We start from the raw sequence: 24,283 nt of genomic DNA, 5'->3' as shown, positions 1-24,283 counted from the left end.
GGCGGGTTTGGCTTCTCTTAGATCAAATTCGTACCATCATCCCCGAACATCCAGTCATGATTCTGGACCACTATGGAATTAGCAGTCTCTGTGATTATGAATGGGGTGTAACCTTCACAATCGTGAACGGTTTACAAATTCCTAAAACTTGTTGGCGACTCTTTTTCTCTAGCTTCTTTTCCTTGGAGCACCGCCCCGCTTAAAAAACATGACCCATACGTAGGGCGCAGAGGTGAAAAATTTCCTACAACACCATTGGATCATCATGGGGGGTTTTGATCTTGCCTCTGTCCACCTCGCAGACAATCACTTCAAGAAAGGGCTCAACCTTGATGTTTTCCGTGTGCATTACCTTTCCCAGCTGCCTAGCATCTTCCTTATTTCCTTTCATGGTTAGGCCGCCTGCAGCGAAGCCACCTAAAATAACGGCCACAAACCCTAAGTTTGTACTATTTCCATCCTCATCATCTTTATTCTTCTCCTTCTTCTTCTCGGATTTATTGTCCGTCCAAAAGTAAGTGAACTTAGACTTCAATACGTACGAGTTCAGCATGCCCTTCTCGGCCATCTTGTCCAACAATTGTTTCAGGTTATTGCAATCATTCGTATCATGCCCCACATCCTTATGGTAGTGGCAATACTTGTTCTTGTTTTTGTACTGGGCTGGCCCCCTTAAAGGTTGTGGCTTCTCAAACTCGAACTAGTCCTAATCTCCACCAAGATCGAGTAACAATCTCTGTTAAACTCATATCGTGGTTCGTACGTCTTAGTTTTCTTGCATTTGGTCTGCTAGCAGTCAGCCACCCAAACCTCTTTTAACTTGTTGTTTGATTCCTTCTTTTTGCCGGCCGAGTCTTGCTGAGAAGAGGGTTTCTTCTCGGCGCCCTTGGTCGGCTCTTCCGCTTTTGTTAGAGAATAGAAATTTGATGCCTCAATGTATGACTCAGCCTCTCGCAAAATGCATGCGTATGTACAAATCTTTCTTTTTATCAGATCAAACTTAAAGCCATTGTTCCTTAATCGTCGAAGGAACTCCGAGTAGACCATTTCATCCGGCAGATTTTGAATTTGTGCTTTCTCCATGTTAAATCTCTAGACGTACGAATGCAGCCCCTCTTTCTTTTCCTTGGAAAATAGTCGCCAAGTTAAGACTAGTCTTCCGGGGTGGTATATTGTAGGAGAAGTTTCTAACGAACATCAAGCTTAGAGTTGTGAAACAATTTATGACCCGGCCGGCAGACTGATGGACCAATCTTGGGCCACGCCCTTAAGAGAGACCAAGTGGCATCATCCACATTTTGCAAGTACATCAAGTTCCCGTACGAGGAGATATGCTCTTCAGGGTTGCCCGTACCATCATAGGCACCCACAAGTACACTTTTCACTTTCACCGGACACGGAGAATTGAGAATTTCTTGAAAAACGGAGGGGACTTGTCACCGAGATTCAACAAGCGCATTTTCCAATTAATAGGCGGGGATGAGCGGCCAGTCCGGCCAGGTAAGCTACCTGGTCGTACAATTGGCCATACTGCCCGTACTTTCCATACACTGGGGGAGTAGGCGGCAAAATTGCACCATACTTATGGAGCACTTCAACTGAGTTGGTTTAGATAAAGGAATTGGAGTTTGAGTGTAATGGGCTTGACTTTTGCCAGTCTTGACCGAGCTGGTATGCTTGGAGGGAATATGGTTTGACAATTCATCCGGCATAGAGGAGTGGAAGCCGTGTCCGAGTAGTAGGACTGGACGGCTCGCTCCTGCCGCTTCTGCTTGAGATATTCCCTAGCATACCTAAAGCACTGGGATGGCTTGTTCGACTGCCTGAGTGGCTGCCTGGTTTGCCCCCCAGCCGACTTCGATTTCTCAAGGAGTCTCGACCAGTTCGCCCGAGGCACCCTAAGGGACCTCTGTTGCCTCCTAAACGCGGTAGCTTCTACATCCTCAGTAATAGCTACCTTTCCATGGGGTTTCTTCTTGGTTCCCTCTCCTTTTTTTCTAGGCGGCTGCCTAGAAGTAGAGGGTAACCTACCCTCAAGTTCTTTTCGAACTTGGCTAGAGCAGCCTACAAGGATCCAGCCGTTACAAGGGAATCCTCGGCCTCATGGAGTAAAGCGGTCAGAGGATCGTTGTTGTTGATAGTAACCTCAATATTCTCTACATGTCCGTCCTGACCAAGACCGGGTGTCTGACCATCTTTAGCCATTTCAGACGTGTATCCCCACATACAGCGCCAAATGTTTTGAGGTTTTTGGAATCCCTCGGGATATAGGTCGTGAATATGTCCAGATGGCGCAGACACCTATAAAACAACGAATATTCGCCTCCGACGGTCAAGTTAGTAACCGAAAAACAAAGATGTTTAGAGAGAGAAGTTAGAGCACTTCGTATGCCTTTTTATGATATGTCTCAATAAACCCCTCCCGTCATTAATGATTGGCGTATTTATAAGGGTGGGAATATGTGCATTCTAAGGTTGGTGCCCTAAAAAGAGTGCACTGATTGGCGGCGCAATCATGTGAGGACACGTGTCCTTTGGGGGTGTTTTTTTGGCGCGTCTTTCGGGAATTGGGCTTCATGATGTAATGGAGACCTTTTCTCATTCAAGTGCTCTCATGTTTATCACGTGTCATCTTTCTATTAGGACATGTGTCGCCTTTTCATTGGGCCACGTGTCACCATAGGATTGGACTGCGTGGCGGGGTATTTTTACCCTAAAAAAACCCCTTTTTGTGTTTATTTTGAATGCACTATAGGCTCCAAATGTGATATATCAGGTTGATATGTTTTACAAGAGGGTAATCAAACCAGTAGATCGAACCAGGAAGGAGGAAGTAAAGTTGATGGGTTTTAGAGGGCTGTTGCAGCTGAAGTTAAATTATTTGCCAAGGAAATTATGTTATTGGATAATGTCAAGGATTCAAAGAGGCGGTTCGATTGAATTTGGTGATGAAAAGGTAATGTTTTTTGCCCCGACACAACTTTAATGTATTTTGGGGTTGCAAATGGAAGATAAAAGAAGTTCTTTGGGAGCTAGATAGGGATGATCCTGTGATGATGAAGAAGTTAGGTGATATTATAAAGGATTATAGGGCTGAAGGGAAAGACGGTGATTCACTATCTTTGGAGAAGGCAATAGGGGTTGTTTCTCAGGTGTTGGATGAGGATGGGAATGAACTGCCTCTTGTAAATGATGCACAGAAGATGCAGTTCAGGACTGCCTTTAATTTCTTGTTATTGTTTTGGGTGCCATATTATGTCCCACAACTAAATGGGGCCTCTTGGCAAATAATCTTTCACCAGCTATTACAGTTGCTCGACATGCTGCCAAGTATGATTGGTGCACCTTAGTATATAATTGGTTCATGGAGTGTGTTAAGGCGTTTGCCAATAAGTTTGATGAGAATGGCTTTGTTGCAGGTTGTGGAGGCTACTCGCTGTTTTTATTGGTTAGTAAATTTTGTTAATTTACTACCTAATGATGTTTAATTTTTAATCATATGGTTTATACTTTTGATGTTTATGTTTATTTTAGGTCTTCTACCTTGACCATCTACACCAACCTCCTGTCAGGTGGGTGTTTTACCAAGAATAAAGGTGTGGACGCCGGCTGAAATGTCCAAGGCTATGAAAGAAGACAAATAGAGGACGTCTGATGACTACAGAAAGCTGAAGGTTTATATTTTTGCATTTTAGGTTTTTTTTTTATTACATTTGGGTTTAGTTTTATTTTAGAACTTAAAAATGAATTGTTGCTTCAGTTTGTCCTAGTTGCATATGGAGAGAAGGATCATCCATGTGCAGTCCGAGACTCGTCTAGGACATTAGTGCAGAAGGTGGCTGCTGAGGTAACACAGCAATATATGTGCTGTTTCATTGTTTGTTTAGTTTATAGGTTATATTGCAAGTAGTTATTATATTTTTTCTGATTCATTTCTCTTATTTTTGTAATTGTAATTGCAGGTAGTGAAGCCGTGAACACCGCAACTGGAGAGGATGGTCACTGTTGCAGTGAGGAATCAGGTCGAATCTTCAAGGTATGAGTCTAGACGAAGCAAGTCAAGACTGCTTATTCGACTTTATATCTAATGATGAAGAGGTTCAATTCTAGTCACTTAGTCAAGGGGAGGTGTTTCAATTCTAGAACCTACTTGGACCTCTTGAGGAGGAGGACCACCCTAAGTACCATCCGGAGAAGGAGAAATCTCAAGAGTAGGAGAAATCTAAGGAGAAATCTCAGGATAAATCCCAAGAGCTTGTTCGTGAAGAAACGTCGCCTCAAGTGGATAATGTACCGAGTGAGGGGTCGTCTATTCATGCACCTCTTGCAAACCGTAAAACGAGGGAGAAGAGACCTTTGAAGCCCAAAGAGGCCAGTTTGATTTCTGGAGTCCCACATAGGCATACATGAAAAAGTGTTTTACGCCAACTAAACCACGCATACTTGACCTATAACAAGGGTAGTAAACCTAGAGGTGACAAAGGAGCTAGAAGTTCACATCAACCTATGCCATATGCTACAACACAAGTTGCACAAGCACTGTAATACCTATATATTTTACGATTTGATAAAAGATAAAATTCGAGTTGTACTTTTTAATTATTTATTTTCTTATTTGATAAAATTTTATAAAACTATTAAATCCTATTTTTATTTGGTTAGAATTTTTGTGTGAGAAATTTGATTTTTATATATATCTTGAACTTTATAAAAAATAAAAAAATAAATAAAAAAAAGAGAGAGAGAGAGAGAGCTGTCGTTTGCTTTTGTTGTGCGTGAATTTCACAAATCAATCCCAAATTGATTCTCTTATTAAAAGTTTTATTTCTTTCCCCAATCTCCATCACTATAGAACCTCCACGATATGTTTGTATTATGAAAGCCGGCAAATTGCAAGGTGCTCGATCTGTTCCTTTTCTTGAGTATTGTGGCTTGATGTTGTGGTTTGATGGTAATTTATCATAAGGTTATCACACTATCGATCCTTTGGAGTTGTTTGATTATAATTTAATTGTATTATTATTATTTGTAAATTTCTTGGAGTTGTTTTATTACGTGTAAATTTTATAATTGTTATTCATGTGATCAAGATTATATGTATGATTAGTGTGTGGTATTACATGATTTAATTGTCGTATTGATTGATTATGTTAGTATCCTAGTGTTTTTAATGTTGTTACTATTTGGAGTATTATATTAAGGTTCTAGGATTACTAATATTATTATTTTTGGGTTGTGAGTTAATTATATTTGGGAATTACAACTGTTAAGATATTTTATGAATTAAGTACGTTATGTCATATTATATGGGATCATGTGTCATTATTGAGATGCTATTTACTAGCTTGTGAATGATTATTTGATCAAGTTTGAGATCAAAAGGTTGAGAGTTATTATTTTTGTTATTGGTTTTAGGCTCGACGTTATATACCAATGAGGTACAATCTTTATTTATATTTTTCTATGGTCCCCTATAGTGGGATTTGACCCATATATATGTTGGTCATGGTTCAAGTTGTTTTTCTGGTTATTGAGAGTATTCAAGTTTTTATACTTGTTGGTTTACTTATTCGAATTACCCATGTCCAAAGGTATGTATAAAACAAAGAGTGTGGCACACTTACTAGTTAGATGAGTTAATTGAGTAAAGGATTGTATTATTATTTGAGGTTGAGTATTACAAAGGTTATTTTCAGAGTACGGAGTTATTTTACCCTTGAGGTTTATATGTGTAATGTAGTTTCAGACTACATTGTTTAAGTGGTAAAGTAATATTGTAATTCTGTGCGAACTTTATATATTTGATAAGTTGTGATTACTGAGCTTTTTGTTGACGTGTGTGCGTTATTTTGTTGTGTTACTGGTGCTTGTGGCCGTCTTTTTCTTATGGTGGCCCTGAGACGATTTATTTTGGAATTTGTCCTTAATAGTGAGCAGTCAAGATTATTTAAACAGGTTGATCAAGTGATCGTAGTTAAAGGAGCTCAAGTGTTTCGATTAATTTGCTATAACGAGTTTGTAAAGTTGTATAAATAGCTCACTTAGATTTATTGTTTTATTGGAATTTTATAAGCCTTATCACTTGATATATTGTCAAGTGTAACAGTGATTGTTTTTCCTTTATTTATTATTTATTATTAGCTAGTAATCGGGGGTGTTACAAGCACATGCCCAAGCTGCATCATCACATGTCCAAGTTGCACCAACTACTGCATCTAAATTAAAATCTACAAATTAACCTGCTTCAACTTCAAAGAACAAGAAGAAAAAGACAATATGTGTTAATGTTTTCTAAGGATCACAACCGTCTCGACAAAGTTATTTTTATGATAATGCATCACGATACTAAAGAATGATTTATTTAAATTCCCTTTGCTAGTTTTGCTGAACAATGTTTGTAACATAAACAAGTCAATTTTTCAATTTGCTTCTTTTAGAATTGAATTATGAATGCCAATGTTGTTTGCCTTAAAGCCAAGAATTCTTAGTAATTTTGTACACAAATTATGAATATATAACCAATTGCAAAATTGATTTTACAAGTATTGAACAATAAATCACAAATGAATATGTTACAAACAGGTCTTTATTCTTTACACCAACCACATTGTTATTTATTACATTATTACTCACTCCGTTTTTTAATACTTGCTCCATTTCTACTTTTTGCACTATTCATTTGTCCTACTTTGACTAATGTTTGTGATTTATACATAAGAATAAATATAGTCTTGTGGGTACTTGTTGGAATCGTTTCAATAAATTGATTATTAATTTTCAATTGTTAGAATTTGTACTTATTGATAATTAAAGATATTATTGGTCAAAGATTAGCATCGGCACACGTGCCCAGGAGAAATGGAGCAAGTATTTAAAAATGGAGGGAGTATTACATAAGCTGGTACTTCACAATTAATTTCCCTAAAACTAGAGAAATACAATTGATCACCTACAATCAAATCAACAACAAACTTTCACCACAATGACACTGACCACAGTTCAAATTGTTAGGAAATAAACTAAACACACCAAATACCAACGAGATTTGCTTTGAGAAAAATATATTGTATCTTTTATTTATTTCTATCTTCTATGCTTTCTTAGTTAGATGAGGTTTGCAATTAAAAAAACTAGGTATATTTTAGGTATATAATCAATTTAGGATTATTTAGGCTTGGGGAGCGAGTAAAATATCCTAATTGATGTGCATTTCTAGCGGTTAGCCTATATAAGAGACTTTAGGCTTACTAGAAAATTCAATGATGGTTTATCGATGGTTTATTGAGGAGGAAAATCATCAATGACGATTTATTGAGGAGGAAAATCATCACTTGATTGAGGTGGAAAATCATCAAGAGGGTTATTGTCTTATTTAATAGAAACTTAATAAAATAATATTTTTTAACATTGTCTCTTTTATTATCGTGTTTTGATATTTATTTTATTTTGTGTTTGAGGGTGAGTTCCCAAATCGTTTCATTGCAAACATCCGTTATAACATATTCAATTGTACAAAATACAAATACAATCACCAGGTAGTCATTTTCAATCTCATTATGTTGTCCACCACAATTAACCAACTTTCTCCTCATCCTCTTATGCTCCTCATTTAGCCTCTTCTTCTTATGTTTTATACAAGCGATCCTAACCCTCATAAGATTCATATCGGTAACCTCAGACACCAAACCGTTTGTCACATCCTTTTGCCATTCCAAAATATCATCGTCAATAATGCATTCAAAGAAATCACAAATAAACCCTTTGCCCTAGTTCATAATTGTAGAATTTACATGCTCTAACCCTGGGTTTTCATGGGTTTATGATATCCTTTACACCACAGAATTCCCACAATTGCACTTTGTCTTCTTTCAATGAAGGAAATATATGCTAGAAAAGTAGCAATTCATAACAAAATCAAGGAAAAAAATTGCTTACAACTTCAGATTTTTTAGAAAATAACACCACAAATATCACACAAATTTGATTATAACACCACAAATTTTGAAACTTTTATTATAACACCACCAAAAAACCCAAAAATATGATTTCACCACCACTTCACTTTTTCATCTAAAAAACCGTTAGCGGGTCCCGCAATGTACATGTGTCAATTATTTGTTGGATTAAAAAAAATGAAAAACAAAAAAAAAATTAAAAAAAAAAGGGAAAAACCCTAAAATCTTAACCCAGCCTCCATCGGCGCCGGTTCCTACCGCCGTTACCCCAACCCAGCCCCTACCACCATCACCCAATCCCAACCGACCAACCTCGACCCACAAACCAGCTCAGCCGACCACCCTCGACCGTCGAAAGCAGCCCAACCGTACCCCAACCTCAGGCACAATTTGGTTTCAAGGTACGAGTTTGGTTTCAAGTGAGGATGAGGGTGAGGGTGAGAGGAGTAAGGCGGTTTGTGGGTTTGGGTATGGGTGTGGGTGTGGGTTGGGGTTTCGACGGTTCGGCGACGGTTTTGAGTAGGGAAGAGGAGTTCAGCGACGGTGGTAGGTTGATGTGCTGCTGTCGGCTACTCGAGGAGACGACGATGGGGGTTGGGCTGGTTTGGGTTGGGCTTGGGTAGTTCGGCAATGGTTTTGGGTCGGGGAAACAGCGATGGGGGCTGGTTGGGGTGAAGGCCATGGTAGGATAGGGGTGACAGTGGTGGGAACCGGCGCCGGTGGTGGGGGTGGTGGCTAGGTTAGGATTTTAGGTTTTTTTATTTCTTTTTATTTTTCTTTTTTTTTAATCCAATAGTTGATTAACATGTGTCCAGTGTGGGGCCCACTTAACGGTTTTTTTGGATGGCAAAGTTAAGTGGTGGTGAAACCAATTTTTGTGTTTTCCTGTGGTGTTATAATAAAAGTTTTTTTTGTGGTGTTATAATCAAAATCGTGACAATTTTGTGGTAATATTTTCTAAAAAAAATCCTAAAACTTCTTGCAAATTTGAACAGGTAGGACTAAGATAGAGAGTCAATAGGCTATGTTACCTTGTGCAACTTAAACTTTAATTGAAATGGGGAAACCTTATTTGATTTTTGAATCCACTAGCTATGTCATTTTTTGGGGTTAAAAGAAATTTCAAGGTTTGTTGAAAGAGGAGAAAGAGAAAAGAAGGGAAAGTTTTAAAGAGGAAAGTTAGAATTGGAGGGAAACATGGAACAAATCGGAAGAGGGTGGGTGTTTTTTTTAAATATGGATTACCGTCTAAAGATTGAAGCCAACTCGCGAAATCCAATATAAGGTCCCACTTCACAATCAAAAACACATAACATGTTTGTCTTTGCCAACATTTTTAAAAATGTCATTTCTTACAAAATGGGCCACATAAAAGGTCCCGTTATTTTAACAATTTTTCCTTGTATATATTACTCCCTCAGTCCCATTACCTCATACTCATATTCCTTATTTTGTGACCCAAAAAATTGTGCTTCGTTTGGACAATTATATACCCTTCTTTTTTGTTGAAAAATAACCAACATTGAGCAAAAGATGATAATGACATTCTATTGAAATATTTACTTCCGATTTTTTTTTATTTCACTAAATAACGTAATAGAATACACCCACACATGCGCTTTTGTACTTTTAATTATTGGAATTAAGGAACCACCTAATTTCTTAACTGCGGTGAAAAATTAGATTCAAGCACGAGATAAAGGGACGGAGGCAACATTATTTTTTAGTATTTTTTAGAGCTTAAAGTAGTATTTGAATTAATTTACATAGATAATTAACATACCAATAAATCAGATAAAAAGATACTCAAACCTTGCACCAGTTTTATGCTGTGCACTAGAAGATTTTATCTTTACAATAATTACATCTTAACCGCGGTCCTTCGTATAATATCTAATGCCCATTACTCGCTAGCATCCTATACTGCCGTCACCTCAAAAGCTTTGGGCCAATATTGGAAGACATCCAAAAATTGAGCACATCAATAAGGTGCTCCAGGTCCTTGGAGGTTTCTGCGCGAAGGATCTGAGATTCCACTCCTAGTGAAGTGCTGACATCCTTAGCCACCGTCTCCCACGGAGTCCCTGCAATCAAATTCGACAATAGCTCACTTCCACGATTAACTGCATCAGCCATTGCAGGAGGAACATCAGGTAGAGCCTGCCCAACAAAAGGTAAATGGATCAGTCATATTTCGGCGCTGAAAAGTACACTGACACAGTAGGAAGACCAGTCTTAAGCAATCATAGTACATGAGAAATTTTAGGCCTAATGCTTAGACAAAATTCACCTGCTGCAAAGGTGTACCATGGTTGCCCGGCACTGCACGAATGGACATATCCAGCTCAGAACTAATAGCAGAATCAACACTCAACACTTGTGCCAGTGTTGACGTCTCGTCTATAATATCATCTTTGAACTTTATCAGAAGATTCCTGCTTATGCCATAGTATGTTTTAATCTGGAACACTCAATAGAAGGACAAATCAGGTAAATTTGTATAAATATAGACATATAGTACACAAAAAAATTTAGTACACAAGTGAACTGTCAGCACTTTCAGCAACGACAGCAAGTTATCATGTTTCAAGGCACAAGTCAAAAAGGGCATACTTTAGGTTAATTACATCACGTAGAAGTGAAACAAAACCTATTACTTCCATTATATCTCCAAAAGGTTAGTAGTTACACCCAATACTAGATAACTAATGTCAGAATGGAGGTTATCTGTTCAAGAACTGCTCAAAGATTTAAAATTACTTTGACATCGCATCTGAATTAAAGCAGAAAATGGATCATAATTATCCCCATGCTGAAGGTGAGGGAGGAGGGCAAAAGGAAAGAGAGTACTTTAGAAACACAAATCAGATGAAGGCAGAAATAGATTAATTAAAAGAGGAGGTTCCACATACAAGGCGTCGAGTTTCTTCAGGTTTTGGACTGAAGTTTTCTCTTCCTTTAGCCAAGTCCATGTACAAGGGTGGAAGTTGCTCAAACAAGGGAAGAACCTGCTTCATGATAGGAGGGCTAAGGTTCTCCAACTGCTTCAAAGTTGTCTCTGCCTATATAAAAACACCTGTTATTCAGCAGTCAATCTTGAAAATATTCAATTATAGCAAGAAGAGTAAATTTGCCATAGAAGAAAAGCACACACATAAACCACCTGATCCCTTTCTCAAAAAAGAATAAAAAAAAATTAAAAAAAGGGATGAGAAAAGACATTGAGCTGGCAAATGTTGTGTATTCCTAAAATTGGCTAAGTGAATACAGTTGATTTACTAACCATAGTCACTTGTGTTACAAGGAAAAAAGTCCACACTTTAATCAGACTTTCTCAAGTGATGGTGGCTTAGTTATCCCATCTGAGCGCCTGAGTTCATCACTAGTCAAATTATTGTTGACACTGGACAATATCATTCTTAGCCATGAACTTATTAACAAGTTCACCCTTTATTCAAACATCCAAAAAGCTCATGGTTCCATCTCTACCACCTTCATTTGCTAAATTATGACTTGCATGAGTTGCATCCCTATGGTTATCTGCTTTATTCTCAGAACAACAGGAGTAAAACAAAGCTTAGAGAAAGGGATACTGCATCCCTTCATTAAGTTCACGAAACCAAATGCCTAATTAGATGTTTAGATGTGCTTAAAGCAACCTCTAATTCTTTTTTCGAATGTTCAATGGACCAGGTACAAGGGCAGCTGGCAGATTGGAGACCAAGCCCATTAGGGTTCCATCCTAAAACGTGAAGTATTCCACTAGGATTATATATGAAGTATTAAACATCCACTATCTTTTTCTTCAATGTTAAACAATAGTTCTAACTCAAATGTGGGTTGTATCTTTACAATTTTTCAACCTTAATTTAATAGGTAGGGAATAATGCCTCTTTCTTTTGTGGATAAATTTTTCACAATAATTATTTCCTAAGTACTTTCAGTCTCCTGTTATTGCTAAATGTTTTTTATTTTGGATAAATTCTAGTTAATTCTTTGCGATAAAAGAATGATTTTTTATGTGGATCTTTTGAAAACATCTCTGAACCAACAATCACACCATCTGACCTGTACCTGAACAAACTAGTGACCCATTCCTGAACAAAACCCAACCCATTATTAACCGACAACCGAATTGACCTGATAATCTGTCCTGAACCCAAACCCACACTCGACTCAATATTGACAAACAACTGATTTTTTAATCCAACAATACTAGCAGCCGATACGATTAAAACCTGAAACTGATTAAACTAGACACAAACCTATTATTGAACAACTCATGGTAACATGTAAACCAATTTTTAGCCAACCTATGATTTATCCAACAAGCCATTGACCCAACCCAAAATGAACATGAAATTGATAGTCAACCTAAATTGTTTTTTTCCAGCCTAAAACAAGTGAAACAAATTCAACTATACTTAACCTTGAGCTTGATTTGTTTACAATACCTAGCCATGATAGTTATCTGATGCAATCCAAACTTGAATGACCTAACATGATTGTGATGTGATTCGATTCAAACTCTAGCATACCCAATATTGATCTGACCTGAACTTAAACTGAGCTTAAGAGCTTAAGAAATTGATCTGATTCGATAATTATTCAACCCAAACCAAACCCAGCCTTAAATTTACCTGCCATTAACCCGCCGTAAACCCAACACGACACACCCATATCCTGAAAATGAACTCGACCTGAATCTGACTCGAATCAAACTCGATTTGTTACCACAATTCTGTTTCTAAAAGGAGTATAAAATGTTTTGAAATCCAATCTTCTTTGATGAAGATGGGTTGTTAACCAAGCTAGCCTGCTAATATGGTACAGTGATGCTCCATCAACATAAATATTTATTTGATGAATGTAGCAGAGGAGTAACAGACCTCAAGTATACAGAAAATATTCATTTATGTGTGCATTGCTACAAAAGCTCTGAAGTACTACTTACTCCAAGCCGCATTGTCTCTGATGATGCTATCTGTGATAAAAGTGGCCCCATACTTTGAGTCATTGGGAGAAAAACAGGTGAAAACAGTGGAATAGCTTGGCTTGGATCCTGTCAGCTCAGAAACAAGCAATAAAATTTCTCAGTGATAAGAAGCAGAGGGAGGATAGAAATAGCACATCTTTTCAATTCTGTCTCTAGTGTAAAGTTGGTTTGGTCAGACACAACCAACAGGATAATAAAATGAATGACTGACATAATTTAAATTCAACCCCAAAATAATAATAAATAATAGGTAGATGTAGCCAATGTAAAAAGCAGACAACAAAAAATTCATGAGTACATACATAACAACAAAAACATAAACCTCACTAGTATAATATTGAAGTGGAAAACAATTTTTTTCAACCAAGTGGGGAGGGAAGGAAGAGACCTACAATGAACAAGACTATGGAAAGGACCTCAAGCTAAGAATAGAATTCAGTTTCAACGAGTAGTCTAAAACTCACTTTTTCTATGAGCCAAAATTCCTATGGCATATCAAAATCAGCATCTTTTAAATTGATACATTTAATTAGGCTTACCAACCAAATGACAGATGTGGAATAAAATTGAAACTTTCAAGTACAACATCATGTCCATTTCCCGGAGACAAGCATTTAGAAGTGAAGTAGGGTCCCTAAGGAGTGACGCTAGATGATTTGAGAATCTAAGCCTTCAGTGCTATTACATTTGCAGGTAAATTATGTTAGATTTGGGACTTTGGGCTTGGGAGACACTAGGGGTGGATGGCTTTAATTGGGCATGATTTGGGTTCTGTGGTTAGAGAGAAGTAACATGGAATTGTCAATGTCCAAAGCACGACTACTGAGGTACAACACAATGATAAGAAGACAAGCAAAGTCATTCAACAACGCACATCGTGTTATGTAACATATTACTATCAACATTTTGGCAAAAATATTTAACAAGCAAATTAGCAGATTCTATTCCAACATAACTGCATGGTGACAATGGGAAAATCTATCTCCAGCTTGATCCAAAAAGATCCTTGTTGCAAAATTCTTTTGGCATATATAACCCACCTACTTAGTCCCATTAACATATGCCAACAAAATGAAACCATAAAACGAGTATATGATACTTTGAACTCAAAAGATGTAACATGGTTTTCTGATAGAATTTCCACAAATTAATACAGAAGGAACCCCCAGTGGATATGTCAGTCAGTGGTTGGAACCTTTTGTCAACTAAGAGCTTAGTGATGTTGTTATAGACTAAGTTTGCTGCTGTAAATATTGTAATTTGATTGTAAGATTAATAAGAAAGCTAGAGTCTTTTTGATTGAAACTAGCAAAAGGTTACAAAGATAAATATAGCTTTAGGCTATAACTCTCAATGGTAGCTTGAGGCTACTAATCTCACATTCAAAATATCACTCAATTTCTGCCTAACTTCCTACAGCTATCCTACTTCTCTTTATACTCAAGCACTACCATAACCCTAACATTAATGTATTTTGGCCCCATTCTATTGGAGTATCTCAGGTCTGCTATTTCATGTTGCCTCCTCTCCTAGTGGAATGTTAATTGCATATGTCTCCTAGTGCATAGCTGTCCCCTCCTTTTTCTGAGTCTGTAAATTATCTCTCATTGTTGGTTCATCACAGATGTATCCTGAGGTCTTGTTAGACTTTTGGCTTTCTATCAAATTAAAACAAGTTGCGCGAGAATTTTCAATTAATGCTAATGGACTTATTACATAATACAAAATTGTGAACACTTACTATATTATATAATTAGTTAGATTCTATAAAAATGGAACCCCCACATACTACTAATACATAAGGAATCAAACGAAGATAAGTAAGATATTAGCTGCTGCATACATAGGTTATGTATAAATGTCCAAGAAACTTATTGATGCTACCGGCATCGTATGAATCCTATCAGATTTGTAGAATATTTCCAATTTCAAAGTAGTTGCATCTGCTTTTGTATTACTTGTTCAAAAAAGTAGTCAAATTTGAAACCAGTTACTAAGCCAGTTTAAACTGATTGATGGTTAAGGGGAAGGACATGCACTAATATACTTCCTCCTGAAACCCAAAGCACATATTATTGACAATCACCCATTTGCAGTACCGCCACCCCCCCCCCCCCCCACCCAACACACACACACCCCTGCGGGAAGTTTTAAAGAAAGATAGTCTAAACCTAAAAGAATTTGAGCTACATAAAATTGACTATCAACAATGGATGCATACAAGCATTTCATCTGTGTACCGATGAAATATATAGACATTAAATAACAACTTCAAAAAGCCTAAGGAGAAAGGCACCTTGTTATTGAATGCCATCAATACATTCCCATTTCGTTGCACAGCATACCTTGACCCTGAGAACCACATCAATCTAATAAAACAGTTGGACAAGGAAATTAATCAGAGATAGTGGTTAGGTATACATAGTGAAATACCAATTAATAGATGGAGGACAGAGCCCAGTGAATGCCCAATGCCAAAAGTAGGAAGTTCATCAACCTACACAAAAAAATATGTATATATATATATATATATATATATAAATGTACGGGCAAAATTACATAGCAACAAGAGAAAGAGAAACACAATAATATTGGAAACTCCTCACTGTTTCTTGTAGAGATCGACGACAACGGTCGAACTTAAATTGCACCTCATCTGCAATGGAAAAATGATCAAATCCACTAGCATATGGTGTTGCAATCACCAATATACCCCTGTGACATTGAAAATGTTCTGTCATGCCCTAAGTGTTATATACATATAACAGAATTAATATTTTTACAAGATGATAAATATTATCAGTCTTACAATAAAAAGTACCCTTACTTTTCACAGAGGCGCTCAAGAAAATAACGATAGGCAAGCTGTGGAGCAGCTCCAACAAATATACCACCAATAAAATGTACAACTGACCATGGTCTTGAGTGTTTTGGTCCCAGCACCCAAGCACCCTGAAAAACTAAAGATTAACCAAACTTGCAAGAGTATTTGTATCAAATAAATAAAACATATGTTAAACCAGCAGCAAATCATGGATGGCATATATACTACATAAGAAAACACCGTAGATATATGTTGATAATGATAAACAAAAACTAATATCTGCATCAAATTCTATGAGCACACAGCAATCCAAACCAAAATGTTCTATACACAATTTCAAGAGTAGATTAACTGCTAATCAGCCATGTAATTCAAAGACTATCTGCCATTAACGAAAAAACTTCTTAGCGAGAGCTTCTGCAAGCCAATGAAAGTATCAATGAGTTCAGCAAGGTGTCTAAGAGTCTTAAATAGCATTAGAAGAGACAATGATTCCTCTTCCATAAAAGAAAAACAGCACAAGCTCAGAGATTTCTCGCTATGTAACTGAACCAATCAGTCATCACCATTAGATCAACCTCAATTTGAAACTAGTTACATAAATACTTTAAAAAAAAAAATAAAAAAAAATAAAAAAATAACGAAGAAAAATATGAATCAAATTAATTTCTTACTCATTAGAGTACTATGGAAAGGTAAAACCCCATTGATTTCCATTCTGGATCAAACACAGCAGTTCTTGGACTGAGCAACTTTAACAAAAGGGTGATTTTCAAGGCTTAGGAAATTGGACTACAAAAGTTGATATTTTTACATAGATATCAAGCCAGAATCACAGCATAGATCCACTCTTCACGATAAAACACTCCAAAAGTCCATATACTTGACAACGTTTTAAGATCACTTATAGACTTAGAATTCCAATTACACAAGGAAACCTCCTTACATTTTTACTTCAATTTTTAATCACAATATCTCATCTTTATTGGTTTGGCCACCTTTTCATTTAGCTTTTGTCCTTTAGCTTATTGATGTGCTCAACGTCTCAAACAACAGATAAAATGATTGATAAATGACTTTCCAAATCAACTGAATATTGACTTGAGCATTAAAAAAGAGGGGGGGGGGCTTTTCCAGCCAAAAATTTGGAAATGTTGATCGCTTTTCAAAAACACTAACAGACAACAACTAATTAAACGAAACATTATCATATAACTAACCGCTATAATTGAATAGAATTACTAGCTGGAAAATCAAGCCAAGTGAACCAAGCGAACAAAGCAATGACACAGAAGGCAGCATCTTATTAACCATGATACTAACAAGGAGGAAGAAAAGCCACAAAGGGGTTAAGGATAAAAGGGGAAAGGAAGACACATGAGCCATACCCTAAGAATTTCACGATTTTAACCATGCATTCAATAAATTCATTAAAATAGAATACTTTTAGGTATTTCATACAATTAAGTTAGACCATTGAAGTTCCGACCAAAAATATTCAATAAGACATCTAGATGATAAAGCTAAAGAAAGATTGTTGTGATAATTTTACAAAGCTTATAGCATTAAGAACTTAATTATATCATTATTTGAGCTATAGGCCTTGTTTGGTAAAGAGCTTTTTAGAGAGCTTTTAGCTCATTTTGCTCTATTAGAGGTTTGACCATTTAAAATAGCTGATTTGGATGTTAGGTAAATAGCTTATTAAAAGTGCTTTTTGGCCTCAAAAAGCTCTATTAGAAAAAGCTCATTATAAGAGCTTTTTAAAATTAGCTTATTGAACAATTAGCTTTTTGGTTATTAAATGCACTTGAACAGCTAACAATTAATAGATATTTACCAAACACTTTTACACAATCAGCTATTATAACCAGTTAGTCAAACCAGCTAATATAATCAACTAGTCAAATCAGCTATATCAACAAGCTACCAGCTAATTACCAACAGGGCCTTAAAGTAATAACGTTGTAAGAATTAATACAATTCACATCTTCCCACGTAAATCAACCCATGTCATGTTAATATTACTTCCTCCATCCCTTATTAATTCCCCACCTCCCCCCAAATTTCCTTCATTTGATGTCCCAATCACAATAGTAAAAGCAGTTCAACACTTTAATCAACCCATGTCATGTCAATATTACTTCCTCCATCCCACATTACTCTTCTCCCCCACCCCCCACCCCCCCCCCCCCCCCCACCCCCAAATTTCCTTCATTTGATGTCTCAATCACAAAAGTAAAACTCGGCAGTTCCAGAATGGACAGCTTGTAATGGATTTTGGAATTGCTGTTTGCAAAACCCAGTCGTTTTGTCTGTAACAGATTTTGGATTTTCAGTTCTGCAAAATCCCATTATATAACGCAGCAACAGAAAGCGCATCTTTCTCCCTGCATTGTCTGTTACAAAACTGTGACTCACCGCATTAGAACATTTTTTTTTTTTACCAGTTACATCCGTTCTCTTATTTTAGGTTGACCAATATATTTTTATAAATAAATTTTGTAATCTATAAAGCATGATATTATAAGCAGTTTTTTGTTCATTAAATATGTTACCCACCCATTTAATGATAGATTTGGTTATGTTGTGGTGAAAGAATACATTATAAACTTATTAAAAAAAATGTAAACAAGGCCTAAACCCATCAATATGAATTTTTCCGAAAAACATTCACACCGCTTTAGCCACAATCCACTCTTTTCGTCCGTCAAAAGTCCTTTCTGCCACAATGGGACTGTTACCGCAATCGTGACTGCATCAGCAAATTTTTTCTACTCCTCTAGTCCTCTACTTTTTCTTCTGAGCCAGATCCCACATTCATATACCCTTTTTTTTTTTTCTGTACTAGCATAAATGCATAATATCTTTAACAAAAGGTTTTAGGGCAAATAAAAGGAACAGAGGGAGTGCTTGGTCAATTAAAGTGTATGAATTACGTTACACTGCCTCTTTTTTTTGTAAGACCCATATTTCATTCGAATTCCATCTTGACTTTCACAAAGAGCCTCGTTGTTACTTCACCATCCTCTGATTGAAAAAGATAAATAACCTCTAATTTTTGGTAATACTAAAATTCTAAAACTTGTGAAAATCTCATAAAGAAAGATGCAACTCAAATCTCAATTGTCAAACATATAATCTATGACCATTTACTATCACAAATTGCACAAAATAATGTGACAGCACCTCAACTTCACTCCAGTTGCTAGCTCCACCCCAGGCATCTTGTGATTGTTTTACTGTTTCTGTAATTAATCTGCAAGGGGGAAAAAGATCTGTTGGTCTATTTATTTCAAGATTTCACTATGACGAGTGGCATTGACATATCATGTTATATGCTAAGTTTCTGATAAAATAATAACAATCATAGTAAAAGTAGCATGTAGACACGTGAAATCGCTACCCTTATAATTGATTCCTACAACAGAGGTTTTTTCTTTAACAAAAACGATAACCTTATAAAAGAAACTACAGATTTCGATGCCTCACTTCTCTTTCAACCAACAAATAAAGCCATGTGCAAGTAAATTAGCCAACTTAAAAACTTGAGGACATTAAGAATTGTGGACATCAGGTTGGGGCATTAGAATGCAAGAGAAATGACTTGTAGGGTGCCTCGAGGTGAAGGTGATTTAGCACAAAAGGTCAATCTCCTCCTCTCGTAAGGTCTCGTTTTTGTAAAAGGTAAAAATTAAATCATATGGCTGTTTGTTTTTATAATTATAATATATGACATTACAATACATATTATTGTATTCTCAAGAAATTACAGTTTATTTTATACTCCCTCCATTCCATTAGGTACACATTATTTGTTGCCCCAATTTCTAACATTATCTCTCTGAATCCATACTTAATCTCCATGTAGAAGTCACAGAGTGCAAAATGTTGAGGAATACATGTTATTATAGTAGACTTTTTAGCTGAAAAGAGAAAATAATTAAATAGTTCCTCACTCTGTCAAGGTGTGCTCCTCTCCATTTTGCCTCATAAGGAATGACAAGGCTCTAGGATTCTTCTAAAGTACTACACTAATCGCAGGATAAAATAAGCAAAATTATCTTTTATGCAAAAATAAATAAGTGAAATTAGCAAAAAACTAACACGACAAAAAAGAACCAAACAAATTTCACTAAATAAAAGAAAAAAACCCACAATAACTTCCATTCATTATAATAGGAAGAAAATATACATCATATATACAAGCAAGTCAAAATATACATCAAGATTGAACACATTATGCCTCAAGCAGACAGCCTACCGCACAAATATAGTTCATCACTCCCCTAAGTTATATTCTCCACCATCTAAACGCAAAGCAACATGTAACATAAGCACCAACTTTCCCTATCAAAGCAACGTGTGCTTTTCCATAAGTGATGGTTTAAGATATATCTTGATATCTTATTTATTCCCAAAGTGCTTATTAAATACTCCCTTTGTCCCTGTTAGATTGCCCAGAATGCTTTTTTTTAATAACTATTTTAAGAGTTGGGAAAAATAGATGCAAGTGGGTTCGAAGTATTGTCGTTTTCCTACTATGGTTAGAGAATAGTGGAGACCGGAGAGATACGTGGAGACAACATACCAAAAATGTTATGAGACAAACTCAAAGGGACAACCAAAAAGAAAAATGGGGCAATATTTAAGCAACGAAGGGTATAATAGTTTTAATACCTCAACAAGAACAACAACAACAACAAAAGGGTTTGCTACCAAATAATACAAAAAAGCTAGAGAAATAATTTTCTTGTCAATAAAGATGAGAATAATCTGAAAGGAAGAACGAACAATGATCCAAAAACTATTCTTTCTATATTGATAATTTATGTCAAACAGGATATACTTGACACTTCGATTTTGAAATCAACACCTCAATATCTTGAGTCGCATATTCACAGCAAAAAAAAAACGTCGAAAAGAGAAGGAAGTGCAGAGAAACACATGTGATACTTGCTCAAAATTGTGCTACGGATAAGAAATTTTAAGAATAACTTGCAAACAAGTTGACCTAACATGTGCTGATGGGTGTATTATATATTAGTAATGTGAAAAGACATGCAAAAAATCTTTCAGAATCAGGAATGCATTTCATGAATGCCGTGTTTAGTCAGGGTATGTACGTCACCATGAGTGGCTAGTCAAAATGTTTAACTAAAAGTAAATGAAGAACTAACTTTGATAAAGAAACCTAGCTGCCTAGTAGCTCTCAATCAAATAACGCTAAAAAGCTCAATCTACAATTTTTGTCAGTCAAATGCCAAAGTAGCTCTCTAGGAGATTCTTCCCTAACCTTTTTGGCAAACCACTCAAAAAAAAAAAATGCGGGAGTCATAATAAATACAGTGATATATCTCCAAAGAAATCCATATAATATGAATCAGTCACAAAACACAAGAGCATTAACAGCCCCAAATTTATTAAAACCTCAACCAATATCTTAGTATATACAATTTTACAATCCAAAAAACTGCAATTGACCCTCAGCCTTATCAGGATTTCTATATTTGTGATCCTCCGATCCTAGCAGAACAACGAAAGCGAACAATCTTAATACAATCCAACATTCTACTATCCAATGAAGATCAAATTCAACTCGAATTCAAAAACTTTGTATTACAAGTTTACAACTAATCTGATCATCCTGGAAAATGTAACAAAATTTTTATTTCACATATCAAGAAACCATTTCATATAAACTATTAACGCACTTAACCAAATGATTTGGCATTCCACATGATTGTTGATAGGATCATTTGCACATGATTGTTGATAGGATCATTCGATATCATAGGAATTATGCTCTGGACCAACCTTACTTTGTTGTATGGGATCATCAAGTATGAACATTTGTATGGACTAATTGATCACAACGTTACCAAATAAAATTTTAGATACCACCTCTTAAATAAAATATCACTACTTTCTGAAAATTTTAGCATATCCAAGGAATAAGTAAATAAATAGTTTCATTAAAAGCTAAAGACTTACCAATACTTAAATATCAAAACCCAGATTCACAATTTGGCAGTACAATTATCTTTTAACACGTACAGAAACTAGAATTGCAATGTTAATACCATGAATGAAATCTTGGTTAAGATGTAACTTTGCTTGATTTTGTATATACTTTCCATCCCAAACACAACGAGGTAGGAAAAAGCAATGATCTCTGTAATATAATTCTTCCTTTCTTTATTGGGAAAGTAAAGGTCTAAGAGCTATTCACAACCAAGACAGAAATGCTACCCATCACAAGCAATACAAGGTACAATCATACTTCTTCCATCTCCAAGATTAGACCTATAATCTCCAATCTCCCCTACATCCCAAGTGGCCAACAAACAAGAACCACATTACCACAATGCCCAACTACATCCTTACACTTTATTCCCCTCCTTCCATATTCTCCCCTTTTCAAATCACAAAGTGATTGGCCCCCCCTTTAGAGGGCCAACTCCCCCACTAATGAATTACCAATATACCCTGGATGCAAACTCTTGAATGGGCTCAGAAGGGATTCACAGGGCCAATATTCCTAAAAAACCGGGTGCCCAAAAGCTGTTCATACTGCCCACCACCACGGATACCTATAAGAGATGCCCTCGTGCATCCCTAAATACTGAACAGTGACATCATTTACAAGGTAATTAACTTCCCACTAGAAAACTAGACATTCTCTCTCTAGATTTCGCTAAATCCAATTCACTTTCTTGACCATCAAAGGGGTTTTCTCTAAGGCAGATGACCTTGTTCGTCATGTTGATAGACGAGGGGATCATCCCCTCCTACCATATTTCTGATGTAGAAACAGAAAGGATATTACATTGTTATTCTTTTGATGAATCATCATGGGGATTGATACTTATTTCAGTGCTTGTTTGGTTGAAAGTAGGAAGTGCAAATTCCTTGGAAATTTATATTCCCGTATAATTGTGTTTCTTAGAGAATGCTAAATATTGTCTGGTTAACATTGGAAGTGAGAATTTCCATGAGAAGTTCTACTTACCTAGTACCTCTAGGTAATTAAGTTCCTCCATTTTGTTGGAAGTGAAATTTCATAGGAATTTCTACTTCACCTTTCTACTTCACCAAACACCACCAAAAAAAATTCCAATTCCTAGGATTTTAACTTTCTATGTTTTTTTTTTATGTCAACCAAAATCTCTACTACTTCTGAAATTGACCATCCAAACAAAACATACACAAAGACAGACAAACAATGAAATCGAAAACAGCAAATTTAGACAAACCCTTGCAATAAAAATTTAACTTCCAAATTCAGAACATAAAACCTTCACATAAACCAACACAAACATACAGAATTGAAAAAAAATTGAACCAAAGTGAAACCTCAATCAAATTAAATTGAAAACAATGATAATAATTATTATAGCAATTATGAAGTAAAACTAATATCTTTCAAAGAAAAAAAAAAAAAAAAAAGTAAAAGTAATAGTATACCTCTCAAAATCGCGGTAAACTTGGATAGAAGTAGAATCAGAGGTTCCACTAAGATTGGTAGGAGTTTCAGGATTGCAGCGAGCACGAAGGTCACGGCTATGGCGGCGAAATTGTTGCTTACAACAAACATGATTGCTACGATGAAATGATTCAGCGACGAAACTGATAGAATTGATACGACTATGATGATGAGTTTGAAGAGATGGAGTTTGAGTTTGGAATGAAGATGAAAATGGCGGAAATTTTTGGAGAGGTGATGACGTGAACCAGTAGGATACCGCCATTTTTGTACTATTGAAGTTGTTCAGTTAAATTTTGGGAAACGGAAAGTTTTTTTTTTTTTTTTTTTTTTTTTTTGGTATGGTTGGAATTGTTTAATACACTACGACTTTCTCTCCACTTTCTAGACTTCCTTGCTTATTCGGTTGGCACTTGGCAGCCGGAAGAAGTTTTGCTTAGTGATGTTAGTGGGGCGGTCAAGACTCGAACTTTTAGGAATGGAGGGACTCTCAATCTTTTTGTTCAAAACCCTTAGTTTGAGAGTTTAGAGAGGTGGCTAAAAGTTTAGTTTTATATATTAGTTATATGATAGGATTGTTGTTGTATTTAGGAGGCGTGGATTAGGTGGGTCATGGATGAGGAATTGTTGATTAAGTAGGTGTGGATATCCAAATGGGGGGTGGACGTGATGGTTTTGGAATTGTTCCTATCAGGGTGGGGATGGGGATGAATTTTGTACCCGTTGCGGAGATGGGAATGAGAATGTTACGCGGGGATGGGGATGGGAATGCCAACATCTGCCCCGCCTCGCCCTATGACATCTCTAGTTTTACTGGTATACTCGGGCATAGAAAATCCCCATTTATTGAATGATAAATAAGTCAACAAAAGTTACCTAGATCCCTACAGTTCAATCCCCATTTTTTCCAAAGGGCTCATTCATATCACAAAAATCTTTCAAAAAAAAAATCAATAAAAAAAATCAATTTTTTTTTAACGTAAACTACGGGGAGGGCCCCCCACCCTATCACAAGAATGGTG

General features: G+C 36.3%; 1 protein-coding gene across 1 annotated transcript; it reads right to left on the bottom strand.

Annotated features, from left to right (window-relative positions):
* Positions 1 to 9,652: 9,652 nt before the first annotated feature.
* LOC110737795 lies at positions 9,653 to 23,808 on the bottom strand. The gene is made up of 10 exons (XM_021918142.1): positions 23,243 to 23,808; positions 18,965 to 19,034; positions 15,779 to 15,903; positions 15,558 to 15,666; positions 15,385 to 15,448; positions 15,248 to 15,303; positions 12,910 to 13,017; positions 10,868 to 11,017; positions 10,246 to 10,416; positions 9,653 to 10,115 (listed from the first exon to the last, which is right to left on the bottom strand). The coding sequence occupies exons 1-10, from the start codon at positions 23,524 to 23,526 to the stop codon at positions 9,885 to 9,887; spliced, it is 1,368 nt and encodes a 455-aa protein (XP_021773834.1). The 5' UTR covers positions 23,527 to 23,808; the 3' UTR covers positions 9,653 to 9,884.
* Positions 23,809 to 24,283: the final 475 nt, after the last annotated feature.

Source organism: Chenopodium quinoa, unplaced genomic scaffold (genome assembly GCF_001683475.1).
Source record: "Chenopodium quinoa cultivar QQ74 unplaced genomic scaffold, ASM168347v1, whole genome shotgun sequence".
NCBI classification, from domain to species: Eukaryota; Viridiplantae; Streptophyta; class Magnoliopsida; order Caryophyllales; family Amaranthaceae; genus Chenopodium; species Chenopodium quinoa.
Note: the sequence above shows the minus strand (reverse complement) of the source record. Positions and strands in the feature narration are given on the sequence as shown.

Coding starts and splice junctions, on each gene's coding strand:
- LOC110737795 (XM_021918142.1), bottom strand. CDS start 23,526: ATGGCGGTATCCTACTGGTTCACGTCATCACCTCTCCAAAAATTTCCG. Junction 19,035..23,242: donor GTTTACCGCGATTTTGAGAG/GTATACTATTAC, acceptor TCCCCCTTGCAG/ATTAATTACAGAAACAGTAA. Junction 11,018..12,909: donor CAGAGACAATGCGGCTTGGA/GTAAGTAGTACT, acceptor GTTTTTATATAG/GCAGAGACAACTTTGAAGCA.